At 41.0% G+C, this 18427-nt stretch overlaps 2 protein-coding genes across 6 annotated transcripts in view; one reads left to right on the top strand and one right to left on the bottom strand.

The window, feature by feature from the left end:
* Window positions 1-20: 20 nt before the first annotated feature.
* Window positions 21-18427, top strand: part of KLHL6 (kelch like family member 6) — an 88304-nt gene continuing 69897 nt past the window's right edge. The window contains exons 1-9 of one of the 5 annotated variants that reach the window (XM_083443451.1): window positions 158-314; window positions 1902-2029; window positions 2986-3414; window positions 7130-7295; window positions 9997-10446; window positions 12648-12885; window positions 13325-13527; window positions 13989-14202; window positions 15430-16133. In XM_083443451.1, coding sequence (XP_083299577.1) covers window positions 3152-3414; window positions 7130-7295; window positions 9997-10446; window positions 12648-12885; window positions 13325-13527; window positions 13989-14202; window positions 15430-15731 — 1836 coding nt within the window. In that variant the 5' untranslated portion in view covers window positions 158-314; window positions 1902-2029; window positions 2986-3151 and the 3' untranslated portion in view covers window positions 15732-16133. Of the gene's footprint in view, window positions 126-157; window positions 315-1901; window positions 2030-2985; window positions 3415-7129; window positions 7296-9996; window positions 10447-12647; window positions 12886-13324; window positions 13528-13988; window positions 16134-18427 lie in introns of those variants that run through there. The other 4 variants (XM_083443452.1, XM_083443450.1, XM_083443453.1 and 1 more) reach the window with 4 other exon arrangements.
* Window positions 6761-18427, bottom strand: part of GPR148 (G protein-coupled receptor 148) — a 97534-nt gene continuing 85867 nt past the window's right edge. The window contains exon 3 of the transcript XR_014512042.1: window positions 6761-7147. The gene's annotated coding sequence lies outside the window, so the exon portion shown is untranslated. The remainder of the gene's footprint in view (window positions 7148-18427) is intronic.

The following is an 18427-nucleotide window of genomic DNA, read 5'->3' as shown; positions in this document are numbered from 1 at the left end:
GGCCAATGAGAGGCGGGCCGGCTGCAAACGTTCTTGGGAGATGTAGTTCACGGTTTGCGATGCAATGCCGCGTTGCACCAGAGGGGCAGAGCTGAGCACTTTCTTCCTCTTACCTTCAGTGCTAGGTCTCCATTTGGTCTTGTGAATTTGTTTTAGACTGCTTAGCTGGGAGAACAGGGTTCAAATTCCCAGTCATCCATGAAGCTCACTTGGGTGGCCTTTGTCACTGTCTCAGCCTAATCTGTCTCGCAAGGTTGTTGTGAGGATAAAATAAGGAGAACCATGTACACCACATTGAGAGCCTTGAAGGAAAGGTAGGCAAGAAATGCAAATAAAATGGTAAACTGCCTGAGATGCCATGGCAGAAAGGGGGTAAACAAATGTATGAATAACCCTGCACCCTGAAGCAGTTAGCTAGGATGGAACCAGGCTGTAACACTTAGTCTTTCAAAAGAAAAAATGTGAAAGAGAAGAATATGAACAAATGGTCCAGGAGACAGAGCCTGTGTTATGCACCATACATTTAAAGCACATGACTTACTCCAAAGAATCCCAGGGACTGTAGTTTGCTAAGGGTGCTGGGAATTGTAGCTCTGTGAGGGGTAAATGACAGTTCCCAGGATTCATAATTCAACATTTCCAGAAAAACTTGCCCAATTGTTTCATATAGGCAATACCAAATTGTGGCAGTTGTTACTAGTCAAGGTGGTAGTTTATATCACAAATTAACCTTTTTGTGGGTGGGTGGCGGTCCATTTGAATTATGGAGAATTTTATAGCCAGTGCTACTAATAAGAGTGGTAAGTGGGCTCCTCCAGATGACTTGTTTAGAGAGCATTTATTCTTACAGTGGTACCTCGGGTTAAATACTTAATTCGTTCCGGAAGTCCGTTCTTAACCTGAAACCGTTCTTAACCTGAAGCACCACTTTAGCTAATGGGGCCTCCCACTGCTGCCTCGCCGCCGGAGCACGATTTCTGTTCTCATCCTGAAGCAAAGTTCTTAACCCAAGGTACTATTTTTGGGTTAGTGGAGTCTGTAACCTGAAGCATATGTAACCTGAAGCGTGTGTAACCTGAGGTACCACTGTATTTGCTTGCATAAAAGCTTATGCAGAGGTTAGACTATGCTCAATCTTTATTAATGCTTTGTTCTGATTTGTTGGTGGGGAGGTTATACAATGAACATTCATCCTGATTTGCTTGTGGGTTGTACTGTGGTACCTCGGGTTACATACGCTTCAGGTTACATACGCTTCAGTTTACAGATTCCACTAACCCAGAAATAGTGCTTCAGGTTAAGAACTTTGCTTCAGGATGAGAAGAGAAATTGTGTTCCGGCGGCGCGGCAGCAGCGGGAGGCCCCATTAGCTAAAGTGGTGCTTCAGGTTAAGAACAGTTTCAGGTTAAGTACGGACCTCCGGAACAAATTAAGTACTTAACCCGAGGTACCACTGTATATGTGTCTTCCTGTTAAACATTCTTTCATTCCAAGCATGTACTTCCCTGTCACTTTCCTAACCACAAAGTGACTTTGTTGCACATTTTAATTGCACAAACCTAATTTTTTGGTATGAGCTTCAGTCCTTCCCACAAAATATTGACAGTTTGGAGGGGACCTTTGTCAGTCCTGTTTACCAAAGGTGTGGTTTGATAGTCCTGTGACAAAATGCCATCTAAAGTTACTCCTAAAACAGCAAGTGAAAGACAAGGGACAAAGCACTGGTGGGATCTAGGGTAAATATAATTTTAAAAATGGAAACAAAAGAAGCATATGGATTAAGCATCTTGAAATATAATCAAGGGCAGCTTTATCCCTATGACAAGAGACTACTGCATGGTGACTGTACAGTATTCATGGTGGCTGGAAGTTAACATTGTTTATCATGTTGATCCTTCCAGTCATGTGGAAAGTTTCTACACCTGTGCCAACTATTCCTGGATGTCAGGCTGAAGCATGGAAACTTTCTATGCAATTCTGAGAATCTATGTGATAAACTGCAGTAGACTGTAAGGCCAGAGTGAAGAGAGTAAGTGTTATCTCACAGAAGCCTCCATTCCCAAGACATCATAAAGGTGACTCAGCTGTTGGAGTCACTCCAGCACAGAGCTTAGCAGATATGTTTTTTCCTGCTGCTGCTAATCAATATAATGCATATAATGCTTGCCATTATGCTGTCTGTGATATGGCTGGCATCTGATCCATGTCATGCTTCTAAAGTTCTAGCCCAGATTGATGGGGAATAATAATAATAATAATAATAATAATAATAATAATAATAATGTGGTCAGGTGAAATTGTATGCTTGTTGCTCACATTTTGCATTGAGAACACTGTTGTGTCATATTTGGGAAACTCTGCATCCATAGAAATTGCATTTTAATTAACTAATTATACCATGTATAATTAACTTATGAGAGGGAGGTTGTTATTTGGAAGCTTTTAAAATTTATTTTTTAAGTGCCATCCAAAATGGCAAACTTAGCCAAACTTAGCTTTGGTTCATTCAGACCATCCCTGTACTGAATTCCTCATTGAGCTGTGTATAGTGTGTAAAAATATATATAAAGTGCAGGTACAGAGATAGTCAGTGCAGGCAGCTAGAAAACGATACTCCCAAACTGGTGAGTAATACCTCTCAAAGCCAATACAATTGCCAGTTGTTACCACACAATACATAAATACATGCATGCATGCATGCAAAGCTTATTTTTACTCTAGGCATTCTTTCAAAATGCTGGTTGTTAAAATTATAACCCCATAAGTCTCCCATCATGCTCATCAAGTATATCTGGATGGAACATATACATATATGTTATGCAGCAGAATGCTGATTTCAGAACAGTTTTAGAGGTCTTTGGCATTCGTTATAATCCCATATTCAAAGGCACCTTAAAGTCTTCTTTAGGTATAGTAAAACTGCTTGGAAATGTGTGGAATTAAAAAATAACAACACAACCCCACTGACTTTGTTTGTGTTAACAGGATGAGAAAGTGCAAGGCTTCCTGTTATGCATGTGTGACAGCTGTAGATAAGTGGGGAGGCCCAAACAGGAAATCCGTCTTGCTTCTGCAGCATGACTTGTCTGAAGCTCAGGAACCATCTTAGATTGAAGTATCAATGGCATGATGTGCTGCTGCTGATCGAAACATGGGAGACATAGTGAAGAAGAACTTGGAGGAGGAATCTCCGTTGCCTTTGGAAAATGAGTGCTCCAGGAACATGGGAGAGCTTGTGGAGGTCTCCATCAGTGAAAGGGTTAAGTTTGATGACACAGGCCTATCCATGGTGCTGCAGAACGGCTTGGAGAACCTCCGATTGGAAAACTCTCTCACAGACGTTACCCTGTGTGTGGGCAACATGAAATTCTCATGCCACCGAGTGGTTCTAGCAGCGGCAAGCAATTATTTTAGGTAAGGGAGATATTTAAAATTAAGTATTTCCCCCCCTCTCCTCTCATTTGGATGTTCAATTGCAACCAGAAATAGTTAAGCAGGTAAGATGGGAAAGGGACATTTCGCGAGCACTTGATTTGAAACCTACCCCGACAGTCTATGAGCTTCCAAAATGTCTATATTTGGTGGCATGTCAGAAGAAGGGTGATAATTACAGCATCCAGAATATTAACTGAGAATGCTAGGTATGTGGGATAGAAAAATTTTGAATATAGGAACAGACATGCAATCGATTACAGTTCCCCCCGTTTTCCCCCTCCATAACAATCCCAACTATGTCCATATAATTGTATTGGTAATAATAAAATGAAATATTAATTCAACAGCTGCCCATTAAAAAGCGTTGTTCCACAGGCTCCTGGGTGTTTTAGGTAGTAAGTATGTTATCATTAATGCAGTTGAATGTGTGGAAGCTGAATGATCCTTTCCCCAAAAAATATGTTTCCATGAGGAGGGCAACATATGGCAAAAGCAATCAATGAGGGGAAAGGAGTGTAAGGAGTGTGCTTCCTATTTTTCTTAGAGTTCTAAAATTAAGAAAGTAATTTGAGAAATGGGAAAAACACATGGAAGGAAGACGCTGAAATCCAGCAGGGTCACCTTCTGTAGCTTATGCTAGAAAATGGTGTTCCTTCTGGAAACTGTGAGAAAATATGCCAAATGAATAGTGAGAAACAAAATACTCCACTATCATGTTACTAATTACACTGGAAAATAAAAGAATTTTTTTGTAATCAATCTCTGTCAGTGAGAATTATTGTGACATGGGGATAGATTTTATTATATTTTTTTAATGGTAAAAGAAACATTATTAACTTCTGGTGCCAAAAGTTACTCAGTCAGGTCAAGGTGTGACATTTATACTAGCTGGTAGAACAAAAGGGGGAGGGGAATGTTTGGCGTATTTAATTCCAAATGTAATTGGGGCCATTTTAGGCACTTATTGCCGGCCTCCGTATTTCTACTCATCATAATGCATTTTTTTAAAGTAGCTAACGTATCTACTTTTATCCACTTTATCAATTCACAGAAAACTATCCCTTGCATAGTCACAGAAAACTAACAAAATTATTTTGACACAAGAGCTTGCCTTTCTTTTGGCATAAGAGAATGCTTCTGGTATCTTGGATATGAGGTATCTTACAACCATAATTCAAATCTACTAGTTTCATTTTAATGTCTCATTTTTGGTTACTGTTTGTGGGGAAGGGCTGAAGCGATACTCAGAAATATTAAATGACTAAGCTTGCAATCCTGTGCATGCTTGGGAGGAGTATCATTTAATTCAGCAAGAGTTCCAAGTGAATGTGGATAGGCTCAGTCTGTAAATTAATCTTACAATGGTGTAGCTATCTATACTGGTCTTCTGACAGGTGAGTATTTGCCATTCCGCTACTCATAGTTAATGATTCCATAAGAATACATATTTACATCAGATATTTCGAAAACCACATAAAGTTCTCCACCAGATAATTCCATGGACCATCCCATGTGATTGGCACAACCTTTTATCTTTGGGAAGAGAGGACTTCTGATGATTTATTAAGCCAAAAATATGTACATGTTGTTTTGATGGAACGTAATTTCTCCGCCATGCTTAGAGCGATCCCTCTCCTTGAGAACTAGGCACAATAGCTTTGGTTCAGCTTTATGCAGAAAAGGGGTTGCCTGCGTGAAGTTTACCTGGGCTCCTTTCTGACTGCTTAGCCCTGAAAAAGCCAAAATGTTTCTATCTTCAAAGAAGGGAAGCAAGATTAATAATACCCTGCTTTAAACCAACAAGCTACACTGAAAAAAACAATTCCAATCAGACAATTGACCAAGAGGTCCTTGAAACACACACTTATTCGATACAGTAAAATTTGATGTGAGATGTGAGAAAACAAATGTCAAGAGAGTGACAATTACTCTAGGATTCTGAAATGCTAAAACACAGATATGTATACCTAGTGTAGCAGAGCGATTAAGAACATACATTAGAAACTGGGAGGTTTCCAGTTGAAATCTCAGCTCAGCCTTGAACTTCACTGGGTAGCCCCAGACAAGCCACTGTTCCTCACCCTTAGCTCTTATCTGTATTAGGAGGAGTAGTAATAATAATAATAATAATAATTAATATCACATAAAGTTATTGTAAGGCTATATCAGGGCACGATGTGGTGGCTCAATTATTTCTTGATGAGGCTGATCATTTAGCTCCTTTTCAAATTGGTTTTCATCTCAGATTTGGGACAGACATTCCCTTGTTCACTGTGAGATAGACAAGAGAGTGTAGTCCCATTGATTTGTCCTCTCAGTGGTTTTCAATACCATTTACTCTGGTACCCTTCTGAACTATCTGACTATATTGTGGTTCAAATTCTCATCTTTCTGAAAGACTTCCCAGGAGGATGTTCTGAGAAACTGCTGCTCCACCCTGAACAATGGCTTATGGCAGGCTTCCTCAAACTCGGCCCTCCATATGTTTTGAGACTACAGTTCCCACATCCCTGACCACTGGTATTGCTAGCTAGGGATCACGGGAGTTGTAGGCCAAAAACATCTGGAGGGCCAAGGTTGAGGAAGCCTGGCTTATTGGGTACTGAATGGGTTCATCTGGTCCCTTGTGCTGTTTAACATCCCCATGAAACAACTGGATAACGCCCTCCATACATTTCAGTTGAGGTGTCATCAATATGCTGAAGATACCCAGCTACTCTGTCTTTCATTTCCATCTTTTGACCCTAGGGAGGCTGTGGAGCGGTATTGGTGCTTGTACTTATTTATTTTAAAACCTTATTAGCCACTCATCTCTCAGAGATGGTTCAGCAACATCTGGAGGGCCACAGGCTACCTGTCCCTCCTATGACATGCTCTATATGGGGCTGTCTCTGAAACTTCATCAGAAACAAAATACAGCTGCCAAGGTGTTAATGGAGGCTCAAAGGAAAGATAATCTATTCCAGCATCATGCCATATTTATTGATTACAAATTTGTTCCTGGTGTCAATTCAAAGTATTGATGTTTACAACCCCAATGGCTTAGAAGAACTGTGCCATCCCATGTGAATTTTCCTCTGGTCAATATGTAAGACTCTGATTTATGTCTTCTTGCCATCTGAAGTATGACAGATGAGCACTGAGAAGAGGTTCTTCTTTGTCCTGGCACCAGCATGAGATCCACACAGTTCCACCTCTCCTTGGCTTTTGGCTTCTGGAATAAAAACACGTTTATTCCATACTCATTAGCTGATTAGACACAACATTTTATTTATTTATTTTAATTTTTCAAATCTGAATTATAACAAGACACTATAGCCCAATGTAGTATGTATACAAACAATATCAAAAACAAATTAATAGCATGTGTTAAAAACAAGAATCTTTTAATAATAACGTTCAGACTTACCATATAAGATGTATTTTAGTGTGTACTGAGCTTACCATATGTTTTATAGATCAGTTTGGTGGTTTTAAAGGATTGCTCTTATGGTTTTGTAGTTAAATTTTTTATTATTGCTCTGATCTGATATATATTGTTAGCAACTTTCAATATTTTAAAATAGAAAAATAGCATAAACATACTTTAAAATAAATTACATATGAAGTGTTTGGGGGAGTATTAGTATGTTTGTTTCCAGAGCGTATTTCAGAATGACTGGTCTTCCAAGAAATTACGTGTTTTCCCCTTCAGGGCAATGTTTTGCAACGACTTGAAAGAAAAGTATGAAGAAAAAATAGTAATTAAGGGAGTTGATGCTGAAACAATGCAGATTCTTTTGGATTACACTTACACAAGCAAAGTGCTGATCACTAAGGAAAATGTCCAGAAAGTCCTGGAAGCCGCTAGTCTTTTTCAGGTTAGTGAAGTAAAATATTTACAGCACATAGAAACCATACCAAATTCATGTGAGTACTAGTTTTAGCTCATTGTTTAGTGTGAAAATGGCTAATTGACAGCTGTTGGATTAGTCTTCGGGCAACTTGAATTTTACCATGAAACAATATTTTGCTTTGGGATTTCATTGGCTGCTCTATTTAATGACTAGATCTAATGTTCAGCCTAAGTTCACAAGCAAGGCATGCTGTGTGAATCAAAACGTGCTTACTCAGAAGTCAGTCCAAGATCAATTCCCAATTAAGTGTGCAAAGCACTGCAGCCTTAAACTGGTTTTTGCTGTTTAAGGGCTGGCTCTGCCTGCCTGCCTTACCCAGCTCCTTCTTCTTCTTCTTTGGCATGTCAAAGTGCAAGTAGATAAATAGGTACTGCTCTGGCGGGAAGGTAAACGGCGTTTCCGTTCACTGCTCTGGTTCACCAGAAGCGGCTTAGTCATGCTGGCCACATGACCAGGAAGCTGTACGCCGGCTCCCTTGGCCAATAAAGCGAGATGAGCACCGCAACCCATGAGTCGGTCACGACTGGACCTAATGGTCAGTGGTCCGTTTACACCTTTACACCTACCCCACTTTAATGGGACTGGCATAATGAGGACTACCTAAAATAGCTCAAAGTATCAAGCAAGCTTTTTAATTTTTCAGCTTGATCACAACAATAATAAAAAGTGCTGAAGCACGTGAATTATTTTTAAATGGACCAGCATTCCTTCCAGTTTTTGTCCCATTAACTTGTAGTTCCAGCCCTGCCTGGCTCCACTCCATGTGTGGCAGATAAAGCTGGCTGTAAATATGATACAGAGGGGAAGTTTATCAAATGGAATAAGTACATCTAATTTTGATTTGAGAGCTTCGTTTCTTTAAATGTTTGCCCACATGTATCTTTAAAAAACAGGAACCAGTGGTTTATAGGCCAGGTCTGTTATGATAAGCAGCCTAAATGTGTCAACAGGACATGGCTCTCAGCACAAAACTCTGCTGTAAACACTTCTTTAAAACACACCACCACCATTAAAAATGGTGTTTCAGATTTTTCACTTCCCTCTTTCCCTTTTAACTACTTTTTTTTATTAAAAAAAGTCATGCACTACTTTGTACTCCATCAACTCTAAGCTTAGGTGCAGGTTTTTAAAAAAAGTTATGGAGAAAACTGCTGAACTACTGGTATCTGGAAGCACCCTGAGTGCTCAGCCTTTCCTTGAGATTTTAGCTGGGATTTTGGTATGTATAGTGTTACATGCCACTCCCAATCTCTGGGCAGTGCAAGCTTCGAGGGAGTTCCAGATGTACTACCCAGGGCCCATGTTTCCTTTGTTATCCAGGGTTAACCAAAGGCAGCATTCTTTCCTGAGTAACAATGAAAACAAATTCACAGTAAACTGAAGTCTGAGATGGGTGCAATTAGAACTAGTAATCTCTCAAACTCATTCCCACCCAGTCAATCTGATCTGCCCTTCACCCTCTTTCAACATTTGATCCAGACCATGTGCATGGTATGTTGATGCGTAAACCTCTTGCACCACCACCACCATTTTATGTGTATGCTGCCTTTCCATAGTTAAAACCATGCTCAAGGCAGATTACAACATAAAAATATTTACTTAAATTACAAAGGTAAAGGTAAAGGGACCCCGACTGTTAGGTCCAGTTGCGGACAACCCTGGGATTGCGGTGCTCATCTTGCTTTACTGGCCAAGGGAGCCGGCGTACAGCTTCCAGGTCATGTGGCTAGCATGACTAAGCCACTTCTGATGAAACAGAGCAGCACATGGAAACGCCATTTACCTTCCCGACGGAAGGTATCTACTTGCACTTTGATGTGCTTTCGAACTGCTAGGTTGGCAGGAACAGGGACCGAGCAACGGGAGCTCCCCCCGTTGCGGGGATTCGAACCGCCAACCTTCCAATCGGCAAGCCCTAGGCTCAGTGGTTTAGACCACAGCCAACAATTTATAAGCACAACAAAAAGTACACAACCAAACTGAACAATCTGCATATAAATCATAAGATCTAAAAATAAAGATACAAAAAATAACACCAATAACAGTAACAAAACTCCCTAAACAATATGGCCAGGTAGAAAACGGCCAGCAATGCAGGGAGCAAGTCTTCCAGGACTCACAGTCAAGATGGTGTCTGGACACTTCAGGAGCCTCACCTTTTGTACAGGCTCTTACACTCTCCAAATGTTTGTGCAAATAGGCCCTGTGAAATCAGTTTTGCCTACCTGACACTGTTTATGTTCCCACTCATCACAGAATTCCTTTCTCCCCTGGAATCCCCACTTACCACATCCCAGCATTTTGAAGGTTTATTATACAGATGAGCAGCATCAAGCTCAATGAAGCATAAGAAGCCCCTTGCTGGGTTAGACCAAAGGCCCATCTAGTCCAGCTTCCTGTTCCCACAGTGACCAATCAGAAGCCTGTGGGGAGACTGCAAGCTGAGTGCAACAGCACTCTCCCCGCTTTTGGTTCCCAGAAACTGGCATTCAGAGGCAAATTGCCTTCACCAGCAATGCATACTAAACATGGCATTTGCACATTTTACATCAGGGACATTGCTTCCTCACATTCTTAAGATTTGTTAAGAGCAGTAAAATAAATGAACAAGCACAGGAGGGCATGTCTGCATAGTAACTTAATGTGCTTCCTTTTCTGCTTGTAGTTTTTGCGAATGGTAGAAGCTTGCTCCAATTTTCTCAATGAAGCTCTTCATCCAGAAAACTGTGTTGGGATTCTGAGACTGGCTGATGCTCATTCACTTGATAAACTGAAGCAGCAGGTCAAGGGGTATATTATACATAATTTTTCCCAAGTACTGAATTACGACGAGTTCTTAGAACTGCCTGTGGATATCCTATATAGTATGCTCAAGAGTGATGAACTCTGTGTCACTGACGAAGCTCAAGTGTTTGAAATGGTTATAAACTGGGTGCATTACAAAATAGCAGAAAGACTTCCTCTCCTTCCTTACATCCTTGAGGGTGTCAGACTACCCCTTCTGGACCCTTGGTATTTTGTAGAGACTGTAGAAGCTGAGCCACTGATCCGACAGTGCCCTGATGTCTTTCCTCTGCTTCAAGAAGCCAGAATGTACCATCTATCAGGGAATGAGGTGAGTTAAATGTTGATTGTATTAAGAAAAAGTTCAGACTAGTGATTCAATGAGCTGCTTGAACTATCTATAGGTACTCTGCAGTGAGCTTTCTGTGGTGTTCCTGCTTGTGGCAGTGTCATCCTGCCTTTTGGGAATGCTAACTTCCTAACATCCATCTCTATGGTAACATTTTCAAGAAGGTAGCCATGTTAATCTCTTCCAGAAAAGACAACATATAGTTTTGTGGCACCATAAAGACTAACAGATATACAGTACAGTTATTTACATCTTTTGCCCCCGTAACCATGAACATACATACACTGTTCTTACACACAGAGCCAGTGTGGTGTAGTGCTTAAGAGCAGTGGACTCGTAATCTGGGGAACTGGGTTCGCGTCTCCGCTCCTCCACATGCAGCTGCTGGGTGACCTTGGGCTAGTCACACTTCTTTGAAGTCTCTCAGCCCCACTCACCTCACAGAGTGTTTGTTGTGGGGGAGGAAGGGGAAAGGAGAATGTCAGCCGCTTTGAGACTCCTTAGGGTAGTGATAAAGCGGGATATCAAATCCAAACTCTTCTTCTTCTTTCTGCCTCTGGTGAAGTCCATGAAAGCTTTTGCCCTAATAAATAATACTTTGAGGTGGTGCTACAAGATTCCCCCACCTGTGACTATTTTTTGGGTATGAGTATCAATGTATGGGAGTTGGACAGCTGCCATACTTTCCCTTTGAACACCTTATCAGTATATATTTGGAAAGAGGAAGAAGCCTAAAGTTTGTAATGCAGATTCACAAGCTATTGTCATGGAAAGTTAAGTTCAGGATGCTTTATGGTGTGAGTTGGACTGTATATATTGAATATTCTTTCAAGCAAGAAAGAAGTCTGCATAAAAAGAAAGAGAAATTCACACCCCTTTGTACTTATATAGTACTATATAAGTAAAAAAGTAAAAAAAATAATACTAATTTTATATTACGCTGATACAGTACTGGTAATTTTATTGATCTAGTATTAGTAACAACTTATACTAGGAGTGGTGAACCTGTGGCCTTTCAGATGTTGTTCTGACTACAATCTCCATCATCCTTGACCATTGGCCATGTCATTCAGTGCTGATGGGAGCTGAAGTCCAACAACTTCTGGAGGGCCACAGGTTCCTGACCTCAGTCATCCGTTCAGGTCTTCTATGGCCTCATAAGCAAAGAAGAAATAGAATTGGGTGGCATCAGCATATCAACGGTATTTCACAGCACATATTTGAATAACTTCCCTCCAGTGGTATCACATAGAAGTTATAAAGCAGGGAGGACAGGATGAGGAGACCTGTGGAGCCACCTGGGCTCCTTTGGGAGGAAGGTTGAGATACAAATTGAATAGGTAGAGCAAGGTGAGATGCAGAGCAATCATTTCCCAGCATAACTTTCCGAAAAAGATCTTCCATTGAAGACTAGAGCCATCAAAATGGTGGTTAACCAACTTCCATCTGTCAGTATGAATGCCATCGAGAGGTCCAGGAGAATGAACAGGGTTGTACTTCCCCTGTTATTCCCTCAGCACAAGGTGGAGCAATCAAGGCCATTTCAGTGGCAATTCAGACCTGATTCCAGAATGAAATGGGTCTAATTCAGGAGCAGCCCTCTAGACTTTGATGGACTTCAGCTCCAGCCTACATGGCCAGATGTCAGGGTTGGTGAGTGCTGGAGAGTCACATTTTCTCCATCCCTGGTATAAATAGTCAGTATCCAAGAATATTGAAGCTATATGGGCACAATTTGCTCAATCATTAGGGGGAAAGGTGGAGGGTTTTTTTTTATGTTAGACTATTTATTTAATGAATTTCATAGAGTTAGGCATGTGTGTCTTATGAAGAATATTTTTAAATAGGTAACAACCATGCATTAAATGCATGCAAACAACTCTTAAAATCATGTCTTCTAGATCTTTTGGAATAATCTGTTAAACGTTTATTACAATATACTGTATACACTAGTACACTGATCGGAATGAGTTTTGTAACTTGCGTTTTATTGTATGCTGTTTTTCTAATCCAATTTTTTTTAAAAAAAATGAGCACAGCTTGCATTCAGAAGGTGGGTAGACAATCTTGAAGGTGTCTGGAGCTTGGCATGTTCCTAGGGGAATTACTTACTGGGAGTGAAGGGGGGCTTTTGTTAAAATGTTAAAAGATAAAGATCTCTCCAGCTCCTTGCTTTCATTTAGATCATTTCTGAAAGAACAAAGCCGAGAATGCACGAATTCCAGTCAGAGGTCTTCATGATCATAGGTGGCTGCACAAAGGATGAAAAGTTTGTAGCTGAAGTCACCTGCCTTGATCCTTTGAGGCGCAGTCGTTTGGAAGTGGCAAAACTGCCCAACACGGAACAAGAAGCCGAGTGTGAGAATAAAAAATGGGTGGAGTTTGCTTGTGCCACATTAAAAAATGAAGTCTACATATCAGGTAAGGAAGATCATAATGCCCATGGAAATAAATGAGGGAGGAAAAATAGTTACAGCACGAGACTCTTAATCTTAGGGCCCTGGGTTTTAGCTCCACATGGGACAAAAGATTCCTGCATTGCAGGAGGTTGGACTAGATAATCCTTGTGATCCCTTCCAACTTTACAATTCTATGATTCTATGACCTGAGACTATTAAACATTAGGTTTAAGTAACAATGTTCATAGTTCTTTCAGGAGTCGGACTGTTGCCAAACTATAAATTTGTGGTCAAATTGCAGTTATCCTACAATGCTTTTGTTGTGGAAGTTTTACCCTCATTTTTTAAAAAAAGAATTGAGCTGGCTCTTGGAGAATATTGCTATATATATTTAGAAATCAAAAATCTAGGAACAAATTCTGGAAGTTTGGTTCTAATTTGGTATCTTACATTCATCACAGGAGGGAAAGAAACGCAACACGAAGTTTGGAAATATAATTCATCCATCAACAAATGGATCCAAATTGAATATTTGAACGTTGGAAGATGGAGACACAAAATGGCCGTATTGGGTGGCAAGGTGTATGTCATTGGTGGTTACGACGGCATACAAAGAATCAACAGTGTGGAGACATATGATTCTTTTCACAACTGTTGGTCAGAGGTAAAGTACAGATGTGCTTTTGGTATTGATGAAACAGGAAACAGACTAGAATAACAACTTTCTACTCTCAGATGTTGGTTAATAGACAAATGGTGTTTTCACACCAAAAATGTGTGGGGTTTTTTGTTTTTGTTTTTTGCATTTCCTGCATCTATAATGCAAATGTAAGGTTATCTAGAAGATAAATTTAGAATGGCGTTTTCTTTTTACCCAATCAACCATCATACATGGATGCACATTATGCAAAACAAAGGTGGCAATTCTAGACATTTACCTGGAAGTTCCTTTGAATGCCATGGGCATCTTAATTGCGTCAGTCGTACACTCGTCATCACTTGCCCCCAACTCATTTCTCTCCTCTTTACTTTTTTTTTAAAAAAAGAGAATTAATATACATGACACATGAAGTCCTGATGAATCTTCAGCACGTTCCTCAGTTCTGTTGTTTTGCATTATTGTAGGCAGCTCCTCTCATGGTCAACGTCAGTTCATTTGGGGCCGCCAGTTACAAGAAGAAGCTCTATGTGATTGGAGGAGGACCCAATGGGAAGCTGGCCACGGACAAAACGCAATGTTATGACCCAGCAACAAACAACTGGAGCTTAAAATCACCCATGCCTGTTGAGGCAAAATGTGTCAATGCCACCAGTTTCCACGACCACATCTATGTTGTGGGTAGGTACAGCTGGAACACTTTTTCTAGAATTCCAGTTGAAGGACAAGAAGGCAATGAAGTCAAACTCTGGTTCCTCTGCGAATCACCACTTGGAGGAATGGGGATAGTTTTGAATTCCATGTTGAGATATTTTTTAATGGGTGTGCATGCACACAGAGAAGTGTAAATTGCGGGATGGGTTTTAATGGTTTTGGCTGACTGGTTGGCATCCATCTGTCTCGGGAGACAATGGAAGAATGCACCTTTGGTGGCGAAGTCAAACGATTGGAGAGTTACAGCACTGGTAGGAGAGGGTATATTAACTGTAATTTATCCCTCTGGGCGCCCACATATGTGGGTTGAAAGCATAGGAATTAGGCTATAAAATCTTGTTTGACCAAGTCCAAAAGTAAACTGGCTTCCCCTTTCTACCCACTTGACAAAGAATCGGGCAACAAATGGGGAAGTCAGTTTAAAAATAAGATTTACTTTCTTTATAATTGTGCATTGTTTCACAGCTACAGTAGCAGTAAAAAACAATGCAGGCAAAATACTTATATTCATAGGATTCCATTTCATGTCTCCTTTGCAGAGTCTCCCCAGTGCGAGGAGACAGCTTCCAGTTCAACGGAAAGCTGAAATGCAATGAACGATCCCCAGTGCCCTTTTGAAGTTTCATACTGATATGCTGTGCCATGGGGGGTGGGGGGTGGTCACAGTTCCCATTGATGAGAACAACCAGCCTGGTGGCTTTCAGATGTCTTGGGCTACAATTCCCACCAGCCTCAGTGAGCATGGGCTTCTGGAAAATGTAGTCCAAACCAACTGGAAGGCACCCGGATGATGAAGGCTAGTTGATGAAGTAAAGTCTTTGGCTGGCTGTCTTTTCTAAATACAGTGGTACCTCGTGTTACAGACGCTTCAGGTTACAGACACTTCAGGTTACAGACTCTGCTAACCCAGAAATATTACCTCGGGTTAAGAGGATGGGGACAGAAATTGTGCGGTGGCAGCGGGAGGCCCCATTAGCTAAAGTGGTACCTCAGATTAAGAACAGTTTCAGGTTAAGAATGGACCTCTGGAACAAATTAAGTTCTTAACCCGAGGTACCACTGTAAGTGTCCTGTCTTCTCTTTGTCCTGTGGGTTGAGGAAACCTGGTACTTAACATTTTGGCCTGAAGCCTAGAATGTATTTCAAAAGAAACACATTTCCCAGAAGGAATCCTTTGCTCTCTTCCCGCTTCAGGTGGAGCTATGAGGGCAGTCTATTCTTACAGCCCCCTCACAGACACCTGGTGCCTGGCGACCCAGTTAAGCCACGAACGAGCAAGTTGTGGGATTGCTCCTTGCAACAACAAGCTGTTCATCACCGGAGGACGAGACGAGAAGAACGATGTCATTGCCACTGTGCTGTGTTGGGATGCTGAGACCCAGAAACTGACGGAAGAATGTGTCCTCCCCCGCGGAGTCTCCCATCACGGAAGTGTCACTCTCCGGAAGTCCTATACATACATCCGCAAGGTAGTGCCTGGAGCAGTCTCAGTCTGACATTGCAGGGATACTCGGGAGAAGGAAAGAAGAAGTTGTCATGAAATACCTCATTCCCCCAGGTTTTTATATAGGATGATCAGGATGAAACCACTAGGCTGTCACAGTCTTTTCAAGAAACATGTATTTTTGCTCAGTTTCCTGCTGTATAGCATGTGCCTTAAATTAACATCATATCCAGAAGGACCGGGCTATTTGTGGACTTGTAAGCCAATGAGACATTTAACGATATGAGATCCCCCTATAATTAACAATGCTGAGCTCTGTGAGTTGCAATTATTATTATTAATAATAATATTTTTGTAGGTGCCACTTTGGATATTACTATTTTATTAAAAAAAATCTGATTACTTGCATTGAAAGATGGGATAGAAATGTTTTAAGTAAATAAAGTAAATACTCTGATCTGAAGTCATTTTTGCTACATTGCAGGCAGCCTGAATATTTGCAATCATTGTTGGCATAAGCCATAAGCAATGTGTAGCTTCCATTTATTTGCCACACCCTTCCTCCTCACCTTTCTCTTTCTATAAACAAAACAAAGTACTTCATTTAATCCATTGCTTTTGGATTACTCTTTCCTTGCATTCAGGTACAATCAGAATTTCTTTTCCCAAAGTCCCATCAGTAGCCCAGTAGGTGGCGGTGCTACACTATTTTAAAACAAATCTTAATTTCCAGGAACAAAGGTACAAAACAATCCCTTGAATAAGGAAAAAAATGCTTGATGTTGCAACATGATTTCCAGGAAAATTGTATGTTATGATTTTAAAGAATAAGCTAAGCATGGCTATTAATTTCTCATAATCTAATTATACATCTCTGCCTTAAACTGAGTCAGACGTAGTATTATCTGCAGTGACTGGCAGTGGCTCTCCAGGGTTTCAGCCAAGAGTCCTTCCCAGCCCTACCTGGAGATGATGAGGCTTGAACCTAGGACCTTCTGCATGCAAAGCAAATACTACCACTGAGCTATGAGGTGTGTGAACCTACACACAAGGAGGGCTCTTTTTTATATTGTTGCACACCACTCCCAATCTCTGAGCGGTGTGAGATTCCATGGATTCCAGGGTTTGTGTTTCCTTTTGGGAATGAGCCACAGTGGAGACTGTGGTGTCTTACACACACACACACACACACACACACACACACACACTGAATCTACAATGGAGGTGTTCACATCTTTACCACCCCAAAAGGGTCATTTCTCCTATAGCCACAATCAGAGATTCAAACAGAAATCAACCATCATGCACTGATTCTCTCCAGCTTGCCACTTTTACAACCCTTTCCCCTCTAGGTTACACCACTGCCAACCCTAAAAGACTTGAATTCAAACCCTTGCTTTGTCTTTTAACTAAGGGCCCCTTACATTTGTTGTATGACACAGAGCCCCCTCTCTTTGTCTTTGCTAATGGTTCAGCACCTTCTGTTTATTCTCCCAATGGCTCATCTTCCAGGCGATTTCCTCATCAGGAAATGGGCCTGGCTTATATTTTAACATTTCCTGAATCCAGGGATTCAGTGGCACCCAGAAACTCATAACAATGTCCCATGATCCTCATATCAAGTGCATTTGTGAAGCTTCTGTTTCCGGCAGCATGTGATGCTTAACAACATGCCGTGCAGGCTTTTGGGTGGCATTTACAGTAGACTTCAAATTTAGTAAAGGGCAGATGTGCAGAGATGCTCTAAGATGACTACTGTGCAGGACCACAGAATTTATCTCCAACACCACAAAAACCTTTCCAATTTTAGCAAGAGACAGACAGACCGATCTCTCTGAAGGCTTTTTGTGCTGGGTGTGGGAGCAGCACATTTGTCCCTGTGACAGCTTTAAAAATATATGCAAGCGGAGGAGAACTCGGTTCTTTCTCAAGCAGCTAAAAATACAGAGGTGTGAAGTTCAGATTGAGTCATGCAGCACATGTATTTGGTACTCAGGAACCATATTAAAGTGCCTTGTTTGAAGCAATACTAAACAGTACCTGGTTGCATCCTAACTCGTACTTAAACGGCTAACATGGTTTGCCTTTTAAGTCTATTACGGTTGGAGGAAATTGCTACAGTCAAAATGACATCCCTCCCACCTCCATTAGTATTCATTACAGTCTTCTGTGAATTGCTTCTAGTACCATCTCACTTTTGTTTCCTACCGGGCAGTCATGTGCTACGTCTGGAATAGAATGTTGGAGTGAGTTGTCCCCTTGCCCAGAATATATGCAGTCCTCATTAGACAGAGACAAATAAGACATGGAGGGATTGACAAATGAAATTGTGGGAATAGGGGAGGGGGTGGTCAATACAGCACAGATCACAGTAATTTTCTCCTGGAATGCACCCTGGTAATTATTTTCTCTTTGACACCCACTAATTTCTTCTGTAAAACCACCCTTTGATTACTGCAGCCTTTTCTTTCTCTCTTAATATTTTTGTCATTATTTTCTCCCTGATCTCGCCCTCCTCCAAAGTCTCCACTCTGTTCTAATGAACATGAAGAATTTTTAAGCATCGTGTCAGGTGCTTTGAGCAGGAGACAGAGAGAACTGACAATTAAAGAAATTACTGTTAATCACTTATGGCACTACAGCAAGCAGTGCAAGATTGTGTTTCATAACCTTACACCTAATCAAATACACAAGTAATTGGGGGCATATTTTTTTTTTAAAGTGTGGTTTCCCCATCTCTGATTTATT

The sequence above is a fragment of the Podarcis tiliguerta genome, assembly GCF_965153285.1.
Source record: "Podarcis tiliguerta genome assembly, chromosome: 5".
In the NCBI taxonomy this organism is placed as follows: domain Eukaryota; kingdom Metazoa; phylum Chordata; class Lepidosauria; order Squamata; family Lacertidae; genus Podarcis; species Podarcis tiliguerta.
This window is presented reverse-complemented; position numbering and strand designations above follow the sequence as displayed.